The sequence below is a fragment of the Pezoporus flaviventris genome, unplaced genomic scaffold (assembly GCF_033815535.1).
Source record: "Pezoporus flaviventris isolate CSIRO_AGI_PZ_B2104156 unplaced genomic scaffold, CSIRO_AGI_Pfla_v1 ptg000054l, whole genome shotgun sequence".
Classification (NCBI taxonomy): domain Eukaryota; kingdom Metazoa; phylum Chordata; class Aves; order Psittaciformes; family Psittacidae; genus Pezoporus; species Pezoporus flaviventris.
The window spans coordinates 767,033-794,523 of record NW_026892602.1 but is presented as its reverse complement, the minus strand read 5'-3'; the positions used below and the strand labels follow the sequence as shown (position 1 = coordinate 794,523).

The window sequence follows — 27,491 nt, the reverse complement described above, 5'->3', positions numbered from 1 at the left end:
TCTCTTCAAATGACTTGTGGCTTCCATCTGCCTTTCCCCTGTACTCTGTACTCGGATTCCTGAATAGCCTGGGTGTGCCGTGTGCTGTGAATCAGGCCTGCCAGCGGGTACATGACTCATTTCCTTATTGGTGCAGATGTGTCTAGTAAATGTTTCTAGATCACTCTTTGCGTATGAAATGCAGCTCCCCTGTGAGAAATGAGCAGACAACAATCGCTTTCATTCACTGTGCACAAAACCTTGGTCCTGAAGAAAAGCGCAAATGTTTTTTTTTTTTGCTGAAGACCATGTGGTTAGCTCACAGCAAAGAGTTAGTCTTGGAAGCTGCTCCCTAATAATGCTTTAGGGGGATTCATTTATTTTACCTTCTTTGTTAAGCTTAAAAACCAGCTGCCATTTAAACTAGCACAATTCTTTAGGCATATACGCTAAGCATTTATTTAATCAAGTATGTCGTGCTGCTTTCAGTAAGGCTTCTTTTGAATACCGTGTGCTACCTTTTGGCCAGGCTGGGTTCCTCAGTACAAGAAAGATGAGGAGATACTGCAAAGGGTCCAGTGGAGGGCCACAAGAATGATGAGGGGTCTGAGCATCTCTTAGGAGAGACTTTGTGAGCTGGGCCTGGTTAGGCTAGAGGGGAGCAGGTGGAGAGGAGATCTCGTTAATGCATATAAATATTTCAAAGATGGGTACCAGCAGGACTGTGCCAGACTGTTGCTAGTAGTGCCTAGCACAGAAGAGGAGCAATGGCTATAAACTAAAACACAGTAAGTTTCACCTCAGTATGAGGAATAACTTCATGTTGAAGGTGACAGAGCACTGGACCAGGCTGCTCAGGATGTTGTAAAGTCTGTGTCTCTGGAGACATTCCAAGCCCTCCTGGATGCCTCCCTGTGTGATCTGCTGTAGGTGGCCCTGCCTTTGGCAAGGGGGTTAGGCTAGAGATGATCTCCAGAGGTCCCTTCCAACCCTAATGATTGTTTGATTCTGTGTATCGCTAAAGTATAGCAGAGATGAGGTATTAAAGTGAAATAAAGTGTGTTAGCCATGCTGCAATGCATGAGTATCCAAGAAGAAAAATGGCATTTCTGACTTGGTGCCAAGGTCTGTGACTGAGTGCTGCACCTTGCGGCTCCACCATGAGGCCCTGTGGTTGGATGCCTTCTCTTGACAAAACATTTGTAACTTGGTTTAATGTTGTGCTGTATAATTGATCCGAATGCAGAATGCATAATGTTGATGTGAATCAACTGGTTTGATTGTGTCTTTCTGCTCTTTTTGTTTTCCTTGTTGTGGCTCATACAACAGAAGAACCAGGTGCTAGGACAGTCAATTTACTGTAGCAATTTGTGCAGCTCCCAAGATTTATTTAAGTAAGGAAGAAGCTTAGATTTGAATAATTTCAGTCTTGCTTGAGCACTAGTAATATTTCTAGAGCGTTCTAGTTTGGTGATACTATTTTGCAGCTTATTTTAGCTTCTGTTGCTAAGCTTGGTATGTTCTTTGACTAAATTGGTATGATGTGTAATTATTTAAATGCTTGCATCTTAGCGTTTTTTTTAAATAATGTTTAAAAATGGCATTATCTACTGAATTACTTTTCTATGCATCAAGCTACTTTTGGATAGAAATGGAAACTTAATTAAAATGCAGAAGATGAGTTGTTAAAGTAGAACTGAAGTACTCAAATACTGGACCAGAACATTTGTTTTGTATGGAAAAATTGTTAATATATCAGTTCAACTTTTTGGTCATTATGACCGTTGAGAATTGAGAATAAGTGATTTTTTTCTTTCTACTGATCAGAAAAAAATCTATTTTAGTTCCTATTCAGTGCCTTGGCTTCAAGATACTGAAGTGAATGCGCTTCTAATTGAGAACCAGTTTCGTCTGTATGCGTGGAAAAGGCGCAGATGTGGTTCAGAGAAGTATCACTTCAGGTTTTAATTATAGGCTAACACCAGCTGCATTTAAGACTGTACAATCATAGAGTCATAGAATGGTTTGGGTTGGAAGGGATCTTAAAGCTTCCAACCCCCAGCCATGCTCAGGGACACCTTGTGCTAGACCAGGTTGCTCCAAGCCCCATCCAAGAGCTGTTTAATTGTAACAGGAAGGATGCCTTACCCTGCCACCTCAAAGGAGGTTTTGAAACCTCCTGTTGACTGCCTTTTGATTGTTTCTTATAAAGGACATAAAATTGGTGGTGGACTGTTGTTAGCCGTTAGTTGGGGAGCACATTTCAAGACTGCCTTCTGAAGTGCAGGGTCATGTGGGGAGCCACGGTTATTGTGGGTGTGCATCTCCCTTATGGGCAGCCCTTCCCATATGGAAGGCACTCCAGATGGAAGCAGTGCATGGTGCTGTTTCTAGGACTCCCTAAGAATGGACTTTTCCTGCTGTGTTCAGTGGGTGATGAGAATCCAGAAAACCAGGTCTCATCGGGAAGTCTCGTAGAGGGCTGGAGAAGTGCCCTGGATCACCAAGGCAGTGTCCCAGTTTTTTGTCTCAGTAATGCTGCTTGCAAGCTGCCATTGTAGGCTCTGCTGGAGACCTTAATATACGTTAACACTTTGTGCTTATTTGCACGTATTCCCACTGTGAACAGAGGCAGTGCTGTTACTGAATAGAATTTATAATAGCCTCCCTCTGTGACTTTTGCCTCTCCTGTGTAACAGGATGTACTGTTTTGAATAAGCAGAATATTTGGAACAGAGAAGCTTCTTTAGGAATATAGGACAATGAATAACACAAGTCTAGGGTGTTTTTCTGACAGGCGGATCTCTTAGGGTCTTGCTTTTTATAAGAGCAGGTAGGGACAGGGCAAGGGGAATGGTGTTCAACTGACAAAGGGGGGATTGAGATGAGCTCTTAGGCAGAAGTTCTTCCCTGTGAGGGTGGTGAGGCCCTGGCACAGGTTGCCCAGAGAAGCTGTGGCTGCCCCATCCCTGGCAGTGTTCAAGGCCGGGTTGGACGGGGCTTGGAGCAACCTGCTCTAGTGGAAGGTATCCCTGCCTCTATCAGGGGGTTGGAACTGGGTGAGCTTTAAGGTCCATTCCTATCCAAACCTGTCTGCTGGGATTCTGTGATCTTAAAGTCCAGACTTCTGGCCCTAGTGCCAAATGAAAAGCATGTGTGCAATGTTATGTTGGACATTAGTGAACTTAGGTTGGAACATGTCCTAAATGTTTTAATTGCTATCACCCTAGCATCAGGGAGATTTGAGTCACATCAGACTTTTCCTGGCAGCTGCGTGGTACCCAGCTTTTCAGTGGGCTTGTGAGTGGTGTAGTGTTGAAAGAGAGGAGATGGTGGTAGCTGGGCACAGTAGTTCAGCAGTTGTCACAGATTTGATTAGTCCTGTGATAAAATTGCCACATACATGGAATGATAAAGTCAGCAACTGTAGTTGATGCTGAAGTGGGAAGAACTGAAATGGTTTATTTTAACAGCAGGGAGTTGCCTGGCTCAGGGCTGTTGTTCTTCACCTGCCTTTTACTGCAGGGAAGAAACGAGTGAAGTGTTGGGGCCCTGTGGATCTGCCAAAGAAAATTCCAGTGTTTTACTTCAAATCCAGCTGTGGCTGAACACTGCCTTTTGCTTTTGAGGGAGACTCCCCCATCTCTTGGGAAGGCACTTGGACTGACAGCCAAGGTCCAAGAGACTCTGCTTTTAGGAAGCCTCTTGCAGGGTAAAAGCTGGCATGCAAGGTGTTTTGGCACGTCCTGCCCCTCCTTTGGCATTGCAGGGTAACAGAAGAGATGCTGATTGTCACAAAGGAATTCAGGAAGACATAAGCCATATGAAAAGCTAAAATAGTCATTTTCTCATAAGAGCAAAGGGCTAGTGCTTGTTGTTGTGCAAGAATAGTTGCAGGCCTGTTTATCCACATGTAACATTTAGTATTTCTTGGAAGTATTGATGTTAAATATAATGGTGCCTCCATTACTCTGATGTGAAATACTGGCAGCTATGATAGAGACAAAATGAACTTGGAGTTACCTCTATCCCTAAAATACTGGGTCAGGTTGGGGGGAAGTGCAGGCCTCTCAACACTGTCCAAAAGGAAGGAGGGAAGAGTTCAGAAAAAAAATTGTTCTTGCTGTGGTTTGTGGTTAAGGCTGAAGTAGTTTCTTTGATGTATTTGATTTTTATTGCCTCTAAATAGAATAGCTGGCAGGAGTTAAAAATAGCAGAGTCTGCTTCACACCTGTTTAGATGCTCATCTTATTTTGGTTCAGAGGCAGAATGTGTGAATGTAAATCATTGGGATTAAAGCTGTTCTGTCTGTGCCCCCGAACGATGCTGCTTGTGCCCTGAATGATGTGACACATGTGCCTCACTGAAGATCCTGGGGGAGGATCTTTGGGAGCACTGCATGGTTTTCAGTGTGGAGAATTGGAATCATGAGCCCACATGTTGAATAACAAAGACAAATGTGAATATTGGCTGGTTGAGGCCTTGGCAGGGAAATCTGGAAATGATTAGAGATATTCTCCAGAACATGAGCAATGGTAGTGTGATGGAGCTGCCTGCAAGGAGAGAATGTTGAAGCTTGATTGCTTTGCTTTGGAGCATAACGCTTCATTAAGCTGTAGGAGCAGGGAGATGAGTAAGCAGTGTTTGCTCTGAAACCTGTGCGCCTCATGTGTCTCAGGATGCAGAGCTTTAGGCACCAACTTTCTTCTTAGCTTCTGTGCAAAGCTAATTTTGAAAGGATTTCTCTATTTCCACGCCATGTGCATCAAAACCACTGTCCTTCAAGGAGCAAAGCATGGTTAGGTGCTTTGTTAACTACAACATGCTCCTCTTCGAAGGGGGTTGTTGTGGTTTAAACCCAGTCAGGTAACTCGTTCACTCACCCCACCCCCCCACCCCCCCCCTTCTTTCCCTCCCCGTACTCCCGGAGGGACGGAGAGAATCGAAAAGAATGCAACTCCCACGGGTTGAGATAAGAACAGTTTAGTAACTAAGGTATAACACAAATCACTACTGCTACCACCAATGATAATAATGATAAAGGAAATAACAAGGGAAGAGAATACAACACCTCACCACCCGCTGACCGATAACTCGCCCCCCAAGCCCGACCAAGCTTCGACCGATACCTCCTCCAACCCTGCAGTCTCCCAGCCCTTCCAGCTCACTCCCAGTTACCTCCTGGGCATGACGTGCTGTGGTATGGAATACCTCTTTGGTCAGTTTGGGTCAGGTGTCCTGTCTCTGCTTCCTCCCGGCTTCCCCTCCTCCCTGGCAGAGCATGAGGCTCACAAAGTCCTTGGCCAAACCAAAACATCCTTGTTATCAGCTCTGTTCCTGAGCCGAAAGTCAAAACACTGCACTGCACCAGCTACCAAGAAGGAGAAACATGACTGCTACTGCTGAACCCAGGACAGGGGTCTACCCTGCCACATACAACCAACTTTGTGTGAAACTGAATCTTGCTTGTGAACCCCTCATGGCTTTTTGGAAGCTTTCTGAAAAGTTAAGTTCAACCTGGGTGACTAGAGAGTATGTACAGTCAAAAGATGTGAAGTAACTGTATTGAAAATAAGTGATGAACTTTGACTAAGAGATGATGAACATACTTGATAAAAGGTTTTCCATTAGCTATTGCGCTGGAATGACTTCACTCATTTCTCTGCATCCCACAGCAGATGCTGTGCAGTACTGCTGAAAACCACACTGTTGATTTTTGCCTCTGTACTGGAATACTCCTCAGTTATTCCACGATGCTTCTGGTTGGGGTTAAGACAGGGAATCTTCCAGGACGGTAGCTTGAGTGTTGGGTTGTCTGTGTAACAGGAATAGATGTATGAGCTGGCTGATGCTCTAGGTGGAGATGCCACTTTGCTCCCCAGTAATCTGACTGGTGCTGGGGGTACTCCTCCAAAAGCCCATCTGTACTAGCCTGGCAGAAAACGGTGAACAGCTCTTCTGTGGATTTGTGGAGTTTGGGATGTTGCCATTAGCTGGAGGCAGTGGCAGGGGCGAGGGGTACCATGGATTCCCTTCTGCTTTGATTAGTGGTATAATAGGTCGGTTAAGCAGTCTGCTGTGGTTTCACTCAGCTCTTTCTACAGCTCGCCTCCTTTTCATGCTCTCCTGTGACACTGTCAGCATCCTTGCATGCCTTTTGGCCTCTTTAAATTTTTTGCCAGTGTTATGAGTGAGCTTTCCAGGAGCAATTCCTGAAACCTCCTGGCTGGATCTGCTGCTTGGTGTCAGTGCTATGCTTAGTAGCAGAGCTCAGTTGTGGAGGAGTGTTATGGGAAAGATTAGATCTGATGGCAGTGCTGCCAAACTTCTGTAGCAAACACCTAATTCCAGGGTCTGTCTTGCTCTCTGACTCATCGTGACAGGCTGGAAAGCCTTCAAAAGGAGGAAGAGAGGGGAATAAGGGAAGAACAAACAGAAACATCTGGAGCAAATTTGCTTTGATCATGCTGACTGTTAGGACATGCTCTGACACTGTGGGTCAGAATTGAAATGAAAAAGGTCCCTGCTAAGAAGGCTTAAGGGCTTGAGAGTCCCCCATGCAGGGAGACAAAAGCAGCAGGGAGCAGAAAAGCTTGTATGAGAAGGGAGTTGGGCATGGAACATCTGCCCAGCCTCTGCTCAGCCTTGCAGCTTTGCCCAGGAGCAGCTAGCTCCTGTGAGGAGCTGTGAGAATATGGGGAATAACCAGCAAATAAGGCTTGTTAGATGAACGGAAATGGGTGTCTTTGCTTTAATTGCACCATGATCTGTGGTCACTTTCGATGCATCAGAAGGAAACTTGAGTGTTTTCTGTTGTTTTACTGCCTGTGGTGTTTATGCAGGGAGGGATCTCTGTGCTGGAGGAGAAGCATGCAGGGGACTTTGCTTAGTGTCAACTAAATGTGAACCAAGCAAAACATGACAACTACTAAAATTCCATTTCTTATCAAAGCTACACAGGAAAGGGTAAGACTTGCTGAACTTTCATAATCATAGAATGGTTTGGGTTGGAAGGGACCTGAAAGCTCATCCAGTTCCAACCTCCTGCCACAGGCAGGGACACCTTCCGCTAGACCAGGTTGCTCCAAGCCCCATCCAGCTTGGCCTTGCACTTGGTGTTTGAAGCAGACACTGGGCACTGGATCCTCGGCAAATGAGTGGACAAAGCCACTTCATCCTCGGCTCCTTTTTCCCTGGCTGCTGGTCCAGATGGACAATGCACCATGATGTGCTGTGGTTGTTTTTGATCTTGCTTTGTGATATCTTTTCTCAGTGAGCATATTTGTCTTAATGGTCTCATACTCAGGGAGGATATACAGTGTCAGCATAGGTGGCAAAGTTTGTGGAATCTAGAATTCAGTGAAAAACAGCTGCAGAATGTGATGATTTTGGGTGATTTGCTACTTGTGCTCTGTGTGTACAGTGTGGCTAAAGAAATTGCTGCGCATCCTTCAGGCACAAAATTCTGTGTATGTTTCAAAGGCAGTTGTTAGGTGTTCGTGTATAACTTGTATTATTACATTTGCGTAAACTAGGAGTGCCTAACTGATGTGGAAGGAGTTATTTGGTCAAAGGATTTGCAGTGTTGCAGACTTAGGTGCTTTCCTTGTAAGTGGGGAAAAATTAATTATGTGAAATAAACAAATTAGATGAAAGTCTGAAGCTTTAACTTTGGCGCATGATACATGCACAGTACTGTGCTTCAGACTGGCTTTTTTCAAAGTATGAATGATGAAGTATAGAGGTCTTTTGCTGACATGACAACACTGACTGGTTTTGGTACTAACAGTTCACTGGCATTAGAGAACATGTCAAGCTCAGTTTAACATGAACATTTCAAGCTCAGCTTAACAAGTTTCACTTCTGTTGCTCTCTAAACTTGTAATCAAATTACGAAATCCTCATCTGTTTTGAACTTAAATTATCACTGTTTTTAACTTCTTTTATCACGCACAACTCTTCCAGGATTGCAGGACGTGTGAAAATGCTTTACTGTAGCCATATGCCTGCTGGCACAGAGCTCCAGGATGTTTCACTGGGTTTGAAGCATGGGTGGTGGTGCTGTGTGGTTTTTTGTCTACAAAAGCTGTGTTGATTCTTGCATAGACTACTGTATCTGCTCTTGTTTCTGCAGATAGAACATAGTGGTTGCTTGGGGAAGAGATTAGATAAGGAGAATGGCTCCCCCAGATCTCACCTTGATCACTACTTTGCATCTAGCCTGTGCTGTTTTCTGGTGTCATAAGTCATAACCTAGCTTGATACCTGCAGTTTGAATGAATCGCTTTTGAGTTCCCTGTCCTGTGTTTGGCGAGAAGAGATTGCTCTTACCTGTGGGAAGGACACAGCTAAGGAGTCAGTTTTCCCTTTATCAGCATGATAGCCTCCTCCATAGAACCTTGATGTCCAGCCGGCCTTCTCTGCCACCTCACTGCAGATATTAGTGATAAATGTGTTTATTTAGGTCAGAGTGGAAAACTTCAACCTTGCGGCTGGGAACTGAGGGCTGCCTGTACTGCATATCTGTGTGCACTATGATCTGTAGTATATCATACATGTGACAGTGCGGTAACTGGGCAACACCCACAGCCTGGCTGGATTTCTGCCTACCCTCTCTTTCAAAGGAAGCTGCTTTTATTAACGTTCTTTCTTATTTGACTTGTTTGACCTTTTTGCAATCAGCTCCTGAATTTAGGAAGGGGACATCTACTGAGTTCCTCCCATCCACATGCTGATTGTGTTTTTATTTTGCTGGGTTGGTCCATGTTGTTTCTCAGTGGTTTTTGTTTGATGGGGTCTAGTTCTAGCTGTATCATTAACCTTTGCTGTGCATCACCATCTGGTGAAGAGCACCAGGCCTGGGGTGCAGTTACTGGCACCTCCATAGCTTGAGACAGACCGCTTTCAGCTGTGTATATGAAACAGACTTGATTTGGGCTTATTTCATCCAACTCCCCAAAATAATTCATACCACTGCATTTTGAAAACCAAAGTAAAAATCCTAGTCCACTATTGTGGATGAGGGTAGTGAGGCCCTGGCACAGGTTGCCCAGAGAAGCTGTGGCTGCCCCATCCCTGGCAGTGTTCACGGCCAGCTTGGACGGGGCTTGGAGCAACCTGGTCTAGTGGAAGGTGTCCCTGCCCATGGCGGGGGGTTGGAGCTGGGTGAGCTTTGAGGTCCCTTCCAACCCAAACCAGTCTGGGATTTTTTTTTTTTTCTAGCTACAACTAGAGAAGTACTGCTGAGAAAACCAGAGTGATGATTGTCTGTTTCCGCCTCCTTGAGCCTGGTTAGTGGTTGTGGGGTGCTTCTTTGCTGTAGTTTTGGTCTAGTTCTGCACCACTGCTGAAGCAAAGAGGTTTAGAAAGCAGGGGCTGTCACAGCATGTTTCAGTGAGTTGAGATCTGGTGGATGAGAAAAGGCACTTTCAAATGCAACAGTGTTGGTGACCTCATAGTCTCGTGGTGATACGAATTCATACAAACCTTTGAATTCTTTTGTAGAGTTCAAAGCACTGATGCAGTGTGGTTGGTGTCTGTTATATGTGGTTGAATGGAAGGAAATGTTTTTTCTGTTCAGGTTTCCTTATAGCTGGTATGTATTCTAAACTCTGCTTTTCCTGGGAGGTAGGAAGCTGTGTTCGTACTCTGGAATGTGAGTCTTTGTGTGAGATGGAGTTTGGAGATCTTTTTAGAGAGCTGCCAAGGGAGGCAATAGATTCCCACTGAAGATGTGTCGTGGTTTAAACCCAGTCAGACAGCTTGTTCACTCACTTTTCCCCCTTCTTGCCCTCCCCCTTACTCCCAGAGGGACAGAGAGAATCGAAAAGAATGCAACTACCACAGTTTGAGATAAGAACAGTTTAGTAACTAAGGTATAATACACATCACTACTGCTATCACCAATAATAATAACGATAAAGGAAATAACAAGGGAAGAGAATACAACACCTCACCACCAGCCGCCCGACAACTTGCCACCCAGCCCAACCAAGCACCGACCCACTCCTCCTCCAACCCCACAGTCTCCCAGCCCTTCCGGCTCACTCCCAGTTACATCCTGGGCATGACGTGCTGTGGTATGGAATACCTCTTTGGTCAGTTTGGGTCAGGCGTCCTGTCTCTGCCTCCTCCCGGCTTCCCCTCCTCCCTGGCAGAGCATGAGGCTCACAAAGTCCTTGGCCAAACCAAAACATCCTTGTTATCAGCTCTGTTCCCAGGCCGAAAGTCAAAACACTGCACTGCACCAGCTACCAAGAAGGAGAAACATGACTGCTACTGCTGAACCCAGGACAAGATGCTAAACAGCAACAGCTTCTGTGAGCACAGTGGCACATGTACTTTCTGTAAAGTCTGTTTTTAATCCTTGGATTAGGGGATGTAAGAGGAGCCCTTCTGCGTCACTAATCAGTTGAATGTCTTCCTTGTACTCGGCTTCCTCTCCTAAAATGACTAGCACATGGTGCTGGTCTGAGCTGCTCTTTTCCTTCCCCCTGCCCCGGGGGTCTCCGAGCATTTCTGTTCCTCAAGCTCTCCATGTGGGAATGACACAGTGCAGATTTTCTTGCTCCTCAACTTCTCTTAATGGTAATTTGAAACTTGCCTTTTTTTTTCTCATGCTGTTACTACACAAGCATGTTCTGAAACTGCTCATGTTTGAAAAGTTTCTTGGGTAGATAGAGGCCCAGGGATGTGGATTGCGCTGGGGAGACTTTTCTTTTCCTTCCTCAAACTCAGCCCTTCAGTTTGTCACGCACAAGATAAAAAGGATTATTTTTCTCCTTTTGCTTAACTTTAATTGGGCGAAGCAGGTCAGCATTGCCGCTCAACCCAGCTCTCTCCCACACTTGCAATGTAAGAGGGAAGGAAGGATCATAGCTTAGCTAGGAGGTGACCAACTCCTGCTGCAGTGAAAGGATTATTGGGTAGATCTTGTGCTTTTGCATATTTAAGTACTAAGCTGTGAATGTATGCAATACTAAAGCTTAGTTAAGGTCCCTTTTGACTTCCCTTATTCTTCTCAGCAGAATAAGGGTTGTTTTCACAGAGGTGAGGTTTGCAGCTGTGTGGGGAACGCTGGTATTTCAGTGCTGTGTATTTCAAGAAAAGCTTGCTTAAGCTTCCCAAGTCAGTGAGAACCAGTCTGTTATCTTCTTGAGCTCATCTTCCCAGAAAAACTGAGCTTTAATATTTGGTGGGTCTGAAGCAAAGGTTACTGGGTTGGAGCATGCAGAAGTAACCAAAGTAACCAAGAAGGGTGTTGGGAGAGTGCTATCTGGCCCTTACAGATGCTTCTGCTTGCCCCACCCCTGGCAGTGCTCAAGGCCAGGTTGGACGGGGCTTGGAGCAACCTGGTCTAGTGGAAGGTGTCCCTGCCTGTGGCAGGGGATTGGAACTGGATGAGCTTTAAGGTCCCTTCAACTGAAACTGTTCTAGTATTAGTAAATCCTCTCCTCTAGAGGAGAATTGCAGTCCTGGCCTATATATTTTTATAAAGGATCTATCATTGACTAAAAAACTGAGCCAGGAACTCCAGTGGAGGGCATTCTGACTCAGCTTTTGCCAAGAGCTTTGTCTCAAATCCCTGTCTGTTGCTGAATGATTAGGATGGGTGTAGAAAATTAAGGAAAAAATCACTTTGAGTCATGAAAGTGTCTTGGAGGCTGGGCTGCTTTAAAATAGTGTGGTTTGGATGTCAGGGATTTTAGTTTTCAGTTGTGAGAATCAGTTCTGCAGGTGGAGGGTAACAAGCAGGCATCTGCTAGGCTTTTAAAAAAAGTTGATGTCCTAATTTTCAAATTTATGATTTCTTTGGGAGATACGGTTTTAGGTGGTGTCAGTCTGACCAAATAGCAATTAATTACTGTGATCCTTCAGGTACTGTTTTGTCTTTTATGTTCTAAGGGGAGAGGTAATTCCTGCCACTCCCTGCTACACGAAATGAAAGTGCTGCAGTTAACAATGGCTGTAATTAAGGACTTGGAAACATTTCCCGTGCTCTCTTTTTTTTTTTCCCCATAAACTCGTGCTTGTGCTCTTGTTCTGGGTTCAGCAGTAGCAGTCATTTTTTCTCTTTCTTAGTAGCTGGTGCAGTGCTGTGTTTTTGACTTTTGGCCTGGGAACAGAGCTGATAACACCAGTGTTTTTAGTTACTGCTCAGATGTTTACTCTGACCAAGGACTTTGCGAGCCTCATGCTCTCCAGGGAGGAGGGGAAGCCGGGAGGAAGCAGAGACAGGACACCTGACCCAAACTAGCCAAAGAGGTATTCCATACCACAGCACATCATGCCCAGGATGTAACTGAGAGTGACCTGGAAGGGCTAGTTCACTGCAGGGTTGGACTAGGTATCGGTCAGTGCTCGGTCAGTGGGTGGTGAGGTGTTGTATTCTCTTCCCTTGTTATTACCTTTATTATTATTGGTGGTAGCAGTAGTGATGTGTGTTATACCTTAGTTACTAAACTGTTCTTATCTCAACCTGTGGGAGTTGCATTCTTTCAGTTCTCCTTCCCATCCTTCCGGGAGCGAGGGGAAGAAAAGGGGGGGAGTGAGAGAGGGACTACATGATTTACGGCCTGGGCTTAAACCACGACAGCTCTCCAAAGCAGCAATGATGCAAGTGTTGGTGAAACATGTCGTGCAGTGGTAAAAGCACTGAGAATTGGTTTGGGATGAAGGCTGCTTGCTTCCAACCCTGGTGAAATGCTTGTTCTCTTACGTTGGGTATCTGAGCTCTAGCATGTTAGTGCCAATGATGTCTAAGCTTTGAGTGGTTTTGAGTATGGCTTTTGGAGCATGCCTGGCATCTTAAACAGTGGTGGAAGCAGAGGCGTTGTGAGTCAGAGCTGGTTTTCCTGTGGTATGACGGCCAGGAGATGTTGTCCAGGTGATCTTGGCCTGCTTTTGCACTGGTTTGCTCTGGAGGTGAGATCTGGATTTGCACAATGAACCAAGGTTTCAAGGAGGTCTCCGCTCTGATTGCTGCTCAGGCTGGAAGGAGGACAGGGTGGGTTGCAGCCAGAGTTCTTTCAAAGCAGTTTCCTGGGAGAATGTAAGGAAAATTTTTGGACAACATACGAATATTAGAGGTTACATGTTTCTCCTGGTGGAAGAAATAAATCTCAGGGCTGCTTTGAACCAGCCCCTTCTGAACTGGAAGAAAAGATGTTCCTTCTCAAATTGGGAATATGAACATTTCAGTCTGGGGGAGGGAAGCAAGTCCTACCTTTGTCCTTCACTTGTATGCATAAAACTTTTTCTTTAAAACTCTGCTACCACATCTTTGCTTTCTCATAAGTGTTTTTTTGTTTGTTTGTTTTAGTTTGGACAGTTAGGCCACACGCAGTGGGCTCATTATGGTTTTGCAGCATCTACATAAACGCTGCTGCTTCTGTGCCATTTATGTTCTGTAGAGCTAAGACAGCGTTGTGTCTGAAGTACCTGTTATTGCGATCTTTTTGGTACTTGGATGTCATCACTCCTCTTATGTAGCTTTTAAGATTTCCTGTTGCTTATGTGAAATTGTTTCTTACAGTGCAGACTGGTTGATAGTATGGTAGTTTCTAGAAGTATACACTCTTACGTATGTTAAATGCATGACAGCAGCAGTGAACTGACTTTTTTTTTCCTCTCTTTTCAGTCAGATAATGAAATCTCTTCAGACTGCAATCACGTAAGTCTTGCTTTGGTTTATTTAGTTGATTATATACACTCTAGCTATGACATTTGTACCTTTATATCCCTTCTCAACCATAGGTATTTTGCACAGTTTGGTAGTTTTTAAAAGATGTTAATCAGAACACATTTGGGCTTCTGTACTGTCCTGTGACAGAAGAACACAAGGTGATTTCTTTAACTGGGTATAGAGCCACTATGGTCTTACTGTAGAATTCAGAGTGGCACATAATTAAGAGCTTTATATGCTGCACTTCTGTATCAGAGGAGTGTAGCAGACTTCTTTCCTCTGTTATAGTTGGGGGTGGTTCCCATTAGTTACTGGGAGCAATATAATGTGCTCCTTTTGGGAAAAATGTGAGCCGTGCTGAATTTAAACTCTTCATTTCAGCTGTTGAAGCATGCTGTATTACTTTCACAGCTGCTAAATTCTTAGACTTGCTTGGAAAATGGCTGTGGGGGAGGGGGGGGAGTGGAATATTCACAGTTTGAACCACTTGGCTGGTTTTAGAACAGATTTCCTCTCAGCACTGTGTTTAACAGTGAGCAAACTGTTAGCCAGTTTTCAGGCTGTTGAGCTGACTCTTCAAATACCAAGACTCTACAACCCCCCCCTCCCACCAAAATCATCAGAGCTAAGTATTAGGTTTCTTTTGGCTTCTCTCATTCACATTCTGTTAGAATGCACCATGTGAAGCCCCTTAATTGTTTGGTTAGCCTTGGACACGAGACAAGTGCATGCCTCCGTGATGGACCTGATTTTGGTTACTGCAGAAGCTGAAGTTTAGTTTATAATTGGAAGATATAGTCCAGAAATGAAACCTGGCCATGCTGTACAACTAGTAATTGCTAGCTGTGTTTATAAATTAACCTTTAGCAGTGTGCTGCCTGACTTCACTGACAGCTGTAATTGTGTTGTGCAGGGTTGGATCAGATGAAGGGCACATCACGTTTCTGTTTGTCTTTTTCTTGAAAAAGAGAAAACTCTAGTAATTAAAAACCATCTACCTGACATCTGAATGTGCCAACAGAAATCATCTGAACATCTGAGTGTAGGAGAAACTGAGAATTCTAGAAATCAAAGTTGGACCTTTTTCTGCTGGATCAAATGACAGCATCTCTGCCACAAGGCAGGCATCAGGCTGCTGTGGATTACAGAAGCCATTCACAGATAGGAAGTGTGGGCAAAATCTCATTTTCCCAGACAGAAATTGAAGGGGAGTGATCAAAAGCTAGACCACAGAGGGATGTGTCTCATGTCCAAGTGTTTTCTTTGCCTCTCTGCAGTCTTTGCTAGTACAACTGCTGATCATCTTCTGGGGAAATGCTGCCTAGTGCGAACAGCAGGATTTTTAAGCTGCAAGATGAGCCTTCCTTCTGCCTGTGGGAAGGTTCCATTGTAGAGCATCTCGTTTAAGACTCTCCAAAGTTTGGGACTACAGATACAGAGGTGTATTCTTACATTGTTGGACCTCATCCTTGTCCTTCTGATCCTGGCAGGGAGAGGTCTGCAGCACTCTTTGTGAGGACAGGTTCCTTGTTTATTCATCTATTAAACCTGTATATTTACAGCTTACTCCTTCTAAAATAGTTCAGTTTCCCATCATCTCCTTTTTTAACTGCTCGCAACTCAAAAACCATGATGCAAAGTGTCGAAGAAGGTGCAGTTGTGCTAACTCAATTTTTAGTTCCCTGTGCGTGCTGACGCCCTCTTGGAGATGATGATGCTTTTCTTGCTTACAGGAATGGGTTTGTGTTTTTTTAGTGTCATGTACAGTTGAAAGCCCAAAATAACTGTTTGCCCTAACTGTGTATCTTTTTGATAGTATTTTGATTCTGTCACAAAGGCAGAGAATTCAAAATGGATTTTTAAAACTACTTAATCTTTGTGTTAATAAAAAAATTATCTTTAAGTCTCTTCCAGTCCTAACCATTCTATGATTTCTATGATGAATGCAACTGAAGTTTCTAGGAAAAAAAAAAAACCTAGATGAGCTAATAGACTTCTCTTGGGCAACATCTCATCTATTAATCTGCTGAGATGTTGCTGCCTTACTCTGTATGTTTACTTTATGATGCCTCAGGAAGACATCTGGGATGCGTATATATCTGCAGGGTGTGACTTGTCCAAGATAGATTCTTGCACAGTTACCCAGTGCATCATGGCTTCTATGTGAGCTAGTCTCTGGTTGCTAGAAGAGCAGTCACCCTTATCAAGGCGTTTCATAGTCTAACTTCTAATGTGTCATTATTCTAAACAAAAGAGAGATGGGTTTGAAATATATCTGCATCTGAAATGTTGTCTGGTCACAACTCCTCACAGAAGGAACTGGCTGCATTGTCTCCTTCCTTTTTTGCTAGGTGTTTTTTTGTTTTTTTTTTTTTTAGATTTCCAGTATGAAATCTGGTCATGTTGAAGCTTTATTCTTGTTAGATCGTTTGCTTCAGGCAGACACGCCGTGGTGCAGAAAGGGGTGATGAGCTAAAGACATTGCTAAATATGCAGCAGGCAGGAAGTTAGAGCTTTCACTTATGGAATTGTCTTTATTAGATATATTTCTTTTTAATGAGTCAGCTCATGACCTTGTGGAGAGATTTCAGACAGCCTGAATTTGTTCAATATCAGAAAATGGTTCCAGAGACGAAGGGGCAGAGGTGTTGTCAAGGAGACTTTTCAGTGATTGTTGCCCTGTTGAAGGATGACAATACAGATTGGGAATAAATGATGTTTCCTTTTTTTCTGAAGCAAAAATATTTGTCATTCGTCATGGGAAGGTCCTAAACCCCCTTTCTACAAATGCTCTCTCTACAGCTCTTGTGGAACTACAAGCTGAACCTCACTACAGATCCGAAGTTTGAATCTGTGGCCAGGGAAGTCTGCAAGTCCACTATTGCAGAGGTAAGCCAGAAGAAGGTCATGGCTGCTGAGGCTTTTTCCATTTCTTTGTGGTAGCAAATTAATGTGCAAATAACATTGTAAGTTTGGGGAAAGCTCTAGTCTTATATCCCAAATTACTAAGTGAACTAATGCAGCCTTAGGTATGTGGAAAAAAAGCCACATACCTTAATGGTGCCAGGCAAAGGGGGTTGGGGAATGGTAGACTAACAACCTGTCAGCTCTTACCTGACCTTTTGTCAGAAATCTGTTGTGGTTTGAATTTGTCCCCTCTTTATTAAATGTAACAGTGTTGGTGTAGTAGGGGTTCTGCTGAGTTTAGCGTTAAGACTGGGTCTGGAATATGTCTTGCTAGCAGAAAGGATAAGCATGTAGGTGTCAAACAGTCAATCGATGTTTGTTTTTTTTTTTACCTTTGAGGCTCAAAGATTAATTACTCTAAGGACTCTCTGGTAGGCGCTTCCTCTTTTTAGGTTGTGCTGGGAGTTAGTCCTCTATCTCAAGCATCAACACACCGCACTCCAGCTTCAGAGATTACTTGATGAATCATTTATTTCCTTGTGCTCATGCTAGAGCTCTCGAGGCTGTGCGCTCAGCCATGCTGAGGACCTAAGGTGAGGTCTTTTCCCTCTGGTTGGAGTAGTTTTCAGCTAGACTTGAAGGAAGCTCTCCCCAGCAGGGCTTCAGCTCACTCAACTCAGTCATTAAACTCTAGTCTGAAAACATGACTTATACATCTGTCAGAATAACTTCACCTACCCATAAACTTGCCTTTTTAAAAAAAATCTGTTTGCTATAGTTGATGGCTCTATTGTGGTGTTTAAAGTAGGTTTTCCTGAAAGAGAATTGGTTGCATGAATAAGCAGATTGTTTCTCCAGCCCCAGTTCACGTTGGCAGTTTATTTTTCCATAGGTACAGCTTTCATGGGTGCAGGCTTACTTAGGTATGAGGAGTGTGTCAGTGCTCAGAGCAGGTTTAAGGTGAGTAGTTACCCAAGTATTCATGATTTGATGGAATCACTTACATGGTTACTTACCTGTTCTTTACAATGGGTCTTTTATGCAGACAGGCTGAGAGAGATGGGCTTGTTCAGCCTGGAAAAGAGAAGGCTTCAGAGAGACCTTGGAGCAGTTCCAGTGCCTAAAGCAGCTACAGGAAACCTAGAGAGGAGCTTTTGACAAGGGCCCTCAGATGCAGGACAAGGGGGAATGGCTTTAACCTGACAAAGGGGAGATTGAGATGAACTCTTAGGCCGAAGTTCTTCCCTGTGAGGGTGGTGAGACCATGGCACAGGCTGCCCGGAGAAGCTGTGGCTGTGCCATCCCTGGCAGTGTTCAGGGTCATCTTGGACAGGGCTTGGAGCAACCTGGTCTAGTGGAAGGTGCCCTGCCTGTGGCAGGGGGTTGGAACTAAGTGAGCTTTGAGGTCCCTTCCAACCCAAACCAGTCTGTGATCTTAATGATACAGAGTTTTCATTTGAGAGGAATGCATAAGAATCTGAGAAATTGAGTGTCAACAGCAGCCTGACTCCACAATTTGGGAATTAGTTGTACAGTCTTTTTCTTCATGGCCTGCTAGGATTCTGCTTCCTCTTCTTGGCACTGACTCAGCTGCTGTGAGAATATCACTAGTGGGAAACCATCCTTTAGTATAAGAAGAGATCAGGAAAATGGTTAGCACAAGAAGGCTAGAAGATTATAAACAGTGGCAGGAAAACAGCTTGTATCAAAGGGTTATATTGTGTTTGGAGTTTGGTAGCTCCCAAACACAAACACTGTCAAATCTGTTGAATCCCACTTTCCTGCAGTCATAGGAAAGATTGTATCTCTCTGTTTTTTGTCATATGGAATGCTGCAGAATTTTGAGCATTCTTGAAAATGCTCTTTTAACAGTCTGTTTAATTACCACCCTTACACAGTGACAGTCTGGCACTGCTGTAAACGATGCCCTCTAAATCTGGGAAGTGATGTCTAAAAAGTGGGAGAAGTATATAGAATTTTAGCTGTACATTGACTGTCAGTGTTTCTCTTAAAATTACGCTGAATGATGACATGAACTGCTGATACTTTGCCATTTGGTGAGTGGCTTTTAGTTAAAAAAGTTGGGTAAGGAACAATAATCTCATGTGTTTGCTCTTCTAATGTTTGTACTGAGGCAGATGCATAAACCATCCCGTGAGTTTTTTAAAGGTATTTCTACAATACTCTCTAAGATACATACTGGGCATATACTGCTAACATACAGTATTAGCCTATTAATGTTATTCTTTAATTCCCACTAACAGGTAGGTGTTTTCTTGGAGGCTGACTAAGCTCTTATTTTTAAGTACTGCTTTGTATTAAGAACAAAACAGAACTAGAAGAGTAATTTCTAGTAAAAGTCACTTGGGAATTGGTGACTGCCCCAACTGGGTGTGTTCTGAAAAGTGCACCTTTAATTTGATCAGCAAAATACAGATATAAATTTCAACTTTTTTTATTCAACTCTGGTGATTTTTGTAAGTTCTGGCAGTAGTTTTAATCTAGAATTATAGTTGGCTACCAAATAATGGTGGTTGCGTCAGAAGTGGCCAGGCAATAATGTGATCACTTGGGTTTTTTACACAGTTCACTGGCTCAGGGCATGGAGCTCTGAGGCTGTTTCCAAAGCCAGGCTCTTCCAAAAACAGCATGTTGCTGTTGTGCTGGTTTGGCTCATGATGCCTGAGCTGAAGTAGGGCCAAACCTGAGATGCAGCTTTCTTGGAGAGAGCTTGCTCAACTGTTTCCCTTTCACCCTGCAATAACTCACATGTGTTTCCACTTCAGAATGTGTTTTATGCCTTATCTAGAACAACTACGTTGACTGTAGGAAATGTGTTTTCTAGTAGTTATATAGGTTAAATACAAAAGGTTCTGCCAGCCTGCAGGGGTTTCAAATAATGTTGTTTAAAATGCTGGGTGTTTTATTTGTTATGTAGAAAGTAATGGCCTCATAAAGGCCAGGCCGGGCAGAGGTTGGAGCAACCTGGTCTGGGGGTAGGTGTCCCTGCCTATGGCAGGGGGCTGGAACTAGATGAGCTTTAAAGGTTCCTTCTAACCCAAACCAGTCTGTGATTATATGATAATCTGGGACAGAGAGATTTGTTTAATTCATCTAGTCAGGCCTGAATGAATCTGCCACAGGATGCTCTGAGTTAATTTTTGTTTGAATTAAAATAGATTTTTCTAGAGATGGCTCTCTAGTTTATAAAGCTTTCCAGTATAAAGATTCCAACTTGGCATTAGAGAACTGATAAAATGGTTCACTACTTGTTCTCTTAGCACTTCCCTTGCTCGGTACCTGAACCCTTCTGGATTATTGATTGCTATGGATCTCCCTTTAGACAGATGAGCCCTTCAGTATTTGTACAGGAACAAGCCTGTGATGTAATCAAGTCGATCCATGTATCTATAGCTGGAAAAACTGTCACCACTGAACTTTAGTGTCTGGCTGCTAGGTGTGCTTTCTGCATCATTACAGCTGCAGCTTTCAGCATGCTCCTGAGCAGGGCACACCAGAACTGGGCAAATAATTTGACACTGGCTTCCCAGGGTTAAAAAGAGTGTGTGTAGTCTCAGTACTCCATGGAGGAAGGGATTGCACTGCTCCTCCTGCAAGATTCCTCTCACAAGAGCATCCCTAACTGGTAACTAACCATGTTTCCTGCTTCCTTGGAAAGACCGTCAAAACTGCCTGCATCTTTTACTTCTAAAGGTGATGGTTTTGGCCTTACTGTCTGCGCAGGGCAGGCTGCGATTTATAGTGGGACCTGTATGTTCATGTGTGCTGCTTTTCAAATCCCCACACAGCTTTCATCTTGTATTTGCTGTGATTTTTACTCTTGTTTTAGGCTAAAATGGTTTAGTACCAGCAGTCAGTTCCTACAAGAGCATAATAAAAATGAATTTGATGTGGATTTTCCTTTATAGTAATTTTCAGCTTTCAGCAAGTTATAAACAGTTCAATAATTAATTGTGTTGACTTTTGAATCAGTCTCACTTCTAGCCAAAATGTACTCTGCAAGGTCAGGTGGCTAACGGGGGTCCAAGTATGATTTAGTGATGTTGTAATATGCTCAGCTTTCTAAATAAAGGTTTGTCAAACTGGCATTTTTCCTACAAGTCCACTTGATTGCAGGGGCTCCAAGTGATTATTATGAAAGATGATTATTGAGCAGTAGGGTTTATAATCCTCAAGGGTGCTGTGTTTGCTTTCTCAGACACTGGCACCCACGAGGTATTTCACATTTCTGAACTTAGTGAAAACCAAACTAAAGCCTCGAGGGTTTCTTTGCCATCTGATTTTGAAGCTACAGATGGAAGTTTCTTTGAGAATGTTTGTTTGTTGTTTTTGGTTTTGTTTTTTTTGTTATAAGAGGTTATATTCAGGAGCTGCAGCTGTTGTATTTTTATTCTTTTCTTTTTAATAACAGATCAAGGAGTGTGCAGATGAGCCTGTTGGCAAAGGCTTCTTGGTGTCCTGTTTGGTGGATCACAGAGGCAACATCACTGAGTATCAGTGCCATCAGTACATCACCAAAATGACAGCCATTATCTTCAGTGATTATCGGTTGATCTGTGGCTTTATGGATGACTGCAAGGCTGACATCAATCTCCTGAAATGTGGCAGCATTCGACCGGGAGAAAAGGTATCCAGAGAACATGTAGATTGTCAGTAGGCTTGTAAAAGTCATTCACTTAAGGGACTCTGCAGTAGTGTTACTGTCTTACTTGGAGCTGAGATGATAGAAGGCATATCTCATCTGTCTGAAAAGAGTGGTGGCCAGATTCTGCATAGTTCGTTTTTAATAACTCTGCATTTGTTCCTCTCTGAGGGACTGCTATTCAGAGATGACTTTGATTTGTCTTTCCTTACTGCAATACAGGTGATCTGGTAGGTGGTTGTCTCTTTGCTCACACTGTCAGGCGTGTCTTGATATCATGGATCCAAACAATAGGTATAAGCAGGCTTATAGATATATTGCTAGGCTTATTTCACAGTCTGGTTGGGTCTGACTCAGGAGGGTTATCAAGGTGGTGTGGCCTGTGCTGTAATCCTTTCTACTTTCGCAGGCTGTAGTCAATACGCTTGGTCAAAAGCTTTCATTTATTTGCTTGCCCTTTTCCCTGCCCACATGAAAATTGCTGAAGGGCATGTAGTACCTACTGTCACGTTTTAGTAGTGCAGACTTACTAACACTGCACTGGTTTTACTAAATCAGTGTTCTTTTGCCGTATGAGACTTAAGCAGAGGTTGATGCAAAAAAAACCCAAACATTTTGGTGACTAAATGTGGTGGTAATTTTCAAGGCACTCTCTTTCCCTGCCTAGTTCAGTTTAGCTGATGCAGGCAGCAGTTATGCAGTGCTGCAGGAATGAGTGGCTGCTTCTGCAGTAAGTTTTTAGGTTTAGGGCTAAATTTAAAATCAACCTATCAACTTTTTAACAGGGCTTTTTAAATTATAGCTCTTAGGCTTTTAAGAACTAGTCTCTTAAATCAGGCATTAGTGAAATGTTTAACAAAAATACATTTTTTTTTTGTTAAAAAGAATTTTACTCGGTTGAGACGTTTGCTGCTGGAAGCAGCTTTACATCCCTAGTGTGTTAATTGAAGTAACAGTGTACTCTAGAAGACTTAGTTGACCAACAGAAAGCACAAGAATAAGGACTTCTTTTCAGGAACAAAAGCAATCTTAGGAGTGGGAGGGACTTGCAGGCACTACAAGTTCAGAGTAGTAATAGCTGAGTAATTTGCTTTCTCCATAAAGTATCTCTTTTAATACTGGGCTGAAGGACCTCATGAAATGATAACTGGCTTTTAACAGTCGGTACAGAATCAAAAGTGTCATATGGGACTTCTGAGTGTCGGGTCTGCATATTACCTCTGGCGCATGACCAAATTAAGTAAATTTAAATACTTACTGAAGGGTACACTGGAGTAGATTTTGTGAGCATAATCCAAATCTCCCATAGCAGAGGTGAAACCAGCGCTAGCAGGCTGGTGTGCCTCATTGTGTGTAACTCACTGGATTGGCTGCAGAAGTTAAGGTGACTGAAGGGTGAGGATGGCAGAGGTGGCCACAGGCACAGGGTGTCTGGGGGAGGAAACGAATGCAACCTTTGGGTCACTGGGTTTCTGTGGGATAGCGAAGCAAGCCACTAACCAAGCTTTTATGGGGTTTAATGCAGTGTATGCATATTCCTCACTTTCTTCATGCCCAACCCAGAATGTATTGCCTTGGTGCATGAAAGTGTTGCAGCCTGTCGTATGATGTCTTTTGTTATGCTGTCATCCGTGGCACTTGGAGCAATTGAAGTATTTTATACTGCTATGGAAACAGCTATAAATGGCTATGCAAGTATTTCTTTTGTTGGTGTTCTGTTCTCTCTCTTTTCTGCTTTGGAGAAACCTAATTTACTCCCATCAGATGGTGGTTCAGGTTTTATTTCCATGCTATAGCTTCTGAGATTTGCCTGTAGAGAAGCAGTCATTACCCTTTTGTGTAACTGAATGTAACTGTGAATTTAATAACTAGGACCTGGGCACTTGAGGAGGAAGATGGGGGAAGAAATTAATCTCTTGCCTTTTTTTGGTGGAAATAAGCACTGCTAGACCACTAACTCCAGCCACACCAGGTGGCTAGTAGATTGCAGTATGATAGCTTCATCACAGTGACTGGGATAAACTGGCATTTTTCAATATAAAAGCACTTCAGTAGGTATTCTGGAATTACACTGCCTCTTGAAGCCCTTCTTCTAGCTAACAGTTTTCCTTTTCTGTACTCTCTTTTTTGTTTTAGCTTGCTTTCTACTTCCTAATAAGTTCTGTTCCTGCTGGATTTGGTGCTTATGGTGTGGTGTTTTCTGTGCTTTCTTTTCTTGTTGGCTTTCTGCTCTCTAAAGCTTTCTGCTCTCTAAAAGCAATAAAATTCAGCTTAGAAGTCTTGATCTGGCTGTAGACCCAATTTTGCTGCATATAGAAGAAAGGCTGCAGATGTGTCATTTGAAAGCATTAAGTTTTGTAACATGCCTGTGTTGTGGAGTTGCTGTGGGTTTCAAGTTAGTGGAGAACTGTTTAATAGCAGTTTCAGTCACCTCTCTGGTTGGCACTTGTGCTTTATAGCAAATTTGGTGTCCTGGTATTTAAAGCTTGCTTTGCCTTCATGCAAAGGGATCTAATTTGAAATTGGTAATTTTGATGGAGCTTTTTTTCTCAGGCTGCGTATCAGAATCAGCTGCTTTCCTGGTCCCAGCAACGTTCAGGATGGTATCAAACTGGCAAATAGTGTGTAGTTACCTGGGTACTAGGTTTAGCCATGATGTCCAAACTGGAGTAGATTATTTGCCATAATGAAGGCAATTGAACATCTGCTATTCTACTTTATGAGATAATAGTATTTTTCAGATTCCTAAAAAAAAAAGACACATTAGGAGACCATTGTTTTCTTGCTTTAATTTCCACACTGAAGTGCTTTGAGTACAGTTGCTCTCACTCTTTCCCTAGTTTCATGGAATTACTAGACACAGGGGGAAATGAGTCTAAATGGGAAGAAATGTTAACATTCAGCTCAGCCTGTTTCCTTAGTGCAGTCTTACAGCAATGTCTTGTGAGCTGAACTACTGGAAATTTACTAGTCTGAGAGCCGTACCCACAACTCTGGTGTCCAGGTTAGCCAGGTAGAGTGCCAAATGGAACCCTGACAGATTTGTGGGGTGGAGGTTGAGGGAGGGGAGTCTCCCTCTCTGCTCCTCTCTGAGGAGACACCCCCCCCCCCCCCCCCCCCCCAGTCCTATGTCCAGCTTTGGGGCAGCAATGCAAGAGGGACATGGAGCTGCTGGAGCAAGTCCAGAGGAGGCCATGGAGATGCTGTGAGGGCTGGAGCAGCTCTGCCTGGGGACGAACTGAGAGAGCTGGGCTTGTTCAGCCTGGGGAAGAGCAGGCTGCGGGGAGACCTTGGAGCAGCTTCCATTGCCTAAAGCAGCTACAAGAAACTGAAGAGGGGCTTTTGACAAGTGCCCTCAGGTCCTGGACAAGGGGCATGGCTTTAAATTGACAAGGGGGGAGATTGAGATGAGACCTTAGGAAGAAGTCCTTCTCTGTGAGGGTGCTGAGGCGCTGGCACAGGTCACCCAGAGAAGCTGTGGCTGCCCCATCCCTGGCAGTGTTCAAGGCCTGGTTGGACAGGGCTTGAAGCAACCTGGTCTAGTGGAAGGTGTCTCTGCCTGTGGCTGGGGGTTGGAACTGGGCGAGTTTTAAGATCCCTTCCAACCCAAACCAGTCTGAGATTCTATGATTGTACATTCTTAAATGCAGTTGGTGTTAGCCTATAATTAAAGCCTGAAAAGATAATTTCTCTAAACCACCATTTGTAAAGTCCCATCTAGAATGTATTTGGCCAGTAGCATAGCTGCCTTCATGCACTTGTGAAGAAATGAAAAGCTAGGACCTCCTTAAGATAGCTTAGCTAGTTATCACTAGCATTCAGGGACCTGTCTGTCTGAAAACAAACCCAGATTCAGTCAGTAGATTTCTTAAACAGTATCAGGTGAGCACAGGAACACTAATGGCGTGGCAAGAAAATGTGTCACTGCTTGAAGGTGGGAGGAAAGGGCAGGACAGGAGCCAGCAATGTTGATGTGTGGGTGTTTCTATTTCTGTTAAGTCTGATGTGTTTGAAAATTGTGATAACACAGGGCAGCAGAGTAGCCAGTGCTGCAGGATGACCTACCCAGATGTAAAAACTGTATTTGCAGAGTAAAGCAATAAACTGGTCATTTCATGGTGGGTCCCTGAAATGCAGTCGTAAACATTCAGCATCCAGCATATGGAAATCTGCTTTGATTACATGCTTAGAAGTAAGTTTCCTTTAATATGTAGTATGACTGACCAGGATTTGAGACCCACGCTGTAAGAAACCAGGAAACTTCTGGCTTTCCTAGCAGAAAAGCCTACCTTGTGCCTTTCTTGCTGGTGTGCAAGGAGAGGCTGCTGGTGAGTGAGGGTATGTCATGGTCTGCCCTGCCTCCCAGCTGCAACTTCATTAGGCTGCAGCAAAAGCCTGCCAGAGTAGCTTAAAAAGGGTTGTTTTCAATCACCTACACTTGCCAGCTTCTCAGCTGTAACTACTGCCTGTGACAGACCACAAGGATTTGCAGAGCAGCATTTGTGTTTGGCATGGTTATGGATAAATGGCAGTTTTAAGTAGTGTGGCGATCGTACTGCAAACCCCTGATTCCCTTTGGTTTGAATCCTAAATGGACTTGACACATAATCATATTTCTTCAAAGATGCTGATGTCTGGCTAGCATGAGGAGTTGGCCAATTCCCACTCAAAGACGAACAAAAATAAGGAGCTTTGGGGTGTGTGGGTTTGTGATTTGTTTCTCCCCTTTTTTAAGGGGGAAAACTACTTTTAGCCCTTTTAAACCAATTATACTTTTGGGTTGTGTTTTCAGTGCTGTAATCATCCAATTCTTCTTGTGGTCCAAGTATAGCAGAGTTGAAACAGGAATCAAAAGCTGCCTGCCTGAGGAGACATGTTGGAACAGAAAGATTCCGAAGAGTTGAGTGGCTTTGAATAGTCACAGTCATGTTTTATGGAGACTGCAACAGCAATGGATGAATCTACTTGGCAGAGTGATCTATGTTACTACTGTGAATGCCAGGTTAAGGGAATCAGGTGATGCAAATAAGCATGCCTCGTGTATGCCTCCAGGTAGTCTGATATAATTTTAGCAGCAACAACCTCTCACAGCAAAGCAGCATAAATTAAGGTTGTTTTCACAGGAAGAACTTTTGAACGCCTTGAGAAATCTGTTCCAGAAGTGTTCTTGTTTATTAGAGGAATTAGACCTTCTAGAGAGGTACAGAGGGGGTATGGTTCCCTTTCTAAACGTGTAAAAAGGATGTAGGAAGCTAAGCAGAACTTTGATCAGCTTTGCCCTATCTTTTCTGGGCTTCTATACAAAGCACAGGCTTTCTGTGTGTGTTGGCAGTCACTGCTTGTAGTCCAGACTTGTCTTCAGGCTTGCAGGACAGTGAATGTGGTGTACCAGAACCACCTTCTCTGAGTCTTCATTTACTCTTGAATGCTTTGATTTTGGTGAAACACCTTATCCTTGGTGCCATCTTAAGGCATATCAAGGATAAGAGGGTTATGAGGGGCAGTCAACATGGCTTCACCAAGGGGAAATCATGCTTGACCAATTTCATAGCCTTTTATGAGGAAATAACACGGTGGATGGATGATGGCAGAGCGGTGGATGTGGTCTACCTTGACTTCAGCAAAGCATTTGACACAGTCTCCCACAGCATCCTCACAGCTAAACTGAGGAAGTGTGGTCTGGATGATCAGGTAGTGAGGTGGACTGTGAACTGGCTGAAGGAGAGAAGCCAGAGAGTTGTAGTCTATGGGGCCCAGTCTAGTTGGAGGCCTGTATCTACTGGAGTGCCTCAAGGGCAGTACTGGGACCGGTATTATTTAATATATTCATCAGTGATTTAGATGAGGGAATTGAGTACTATCAGCAAGTTTGCTGATGACACTAAGCTGGGAGGAGTGGCTGACACACCAGAAAGCTGTGCTGCCATCCAGCAAGACCTGGACAGGCTGGATAGTTGGGCAGGGAATAACGTGATGAAATATAACAAGGGAAAGTGTAGAGTCCTGTATCTGGGCAGGAACAACCCCAGGTTCCAGTATAGGCTGGGGAACGACCTGTTAGAGAGCAGTGTAGGGGAGAGGGACCTGGGGGTCCTAGTGGACGACAGGATGACCCTGAGCCAACACTGTGCCCTTGTGGCCAAGAAGGCCAATGGCATCCTGGGGTGTATTAGAAGGGCAGTGGTTAGTAGGTCGAGAGAGGTCCTCCTTCCCCTCTACTCTGCCCTGGTGAGACCCCATCTGGAATATTGTGTCCAG

General features: G+C 43.8%; 1 protein-coding gene across 1 annotated transcript in view; it reads left to right on the top strand.

Moving 5' to 3' along the window:
* GLG1 (golgi glycoprotein 1) overlaps positions 1-27,491 on the top strand; it is a 96,254-nt gene that overhangs the window by 33,571 nt on the left and 35,192 nt on the right. Inside the window, exons 2-4 of the mRNA XM_061468924.1 lie at positions 13,619-13,651; positions 16,466-16,552; positions 21,003-21,218. Of these exons, the coding sequence (XP_061324908.1) occupies positions 13,619-13,651; positions 16,466-16,552; positions 21,003-21,218 (336 nt within the window). The remainder of the gene's footprint in view (positions 1-13,618; positions 13,652-16,465; positions 16,553-21,002; positions 21,219-27,491) is intronic.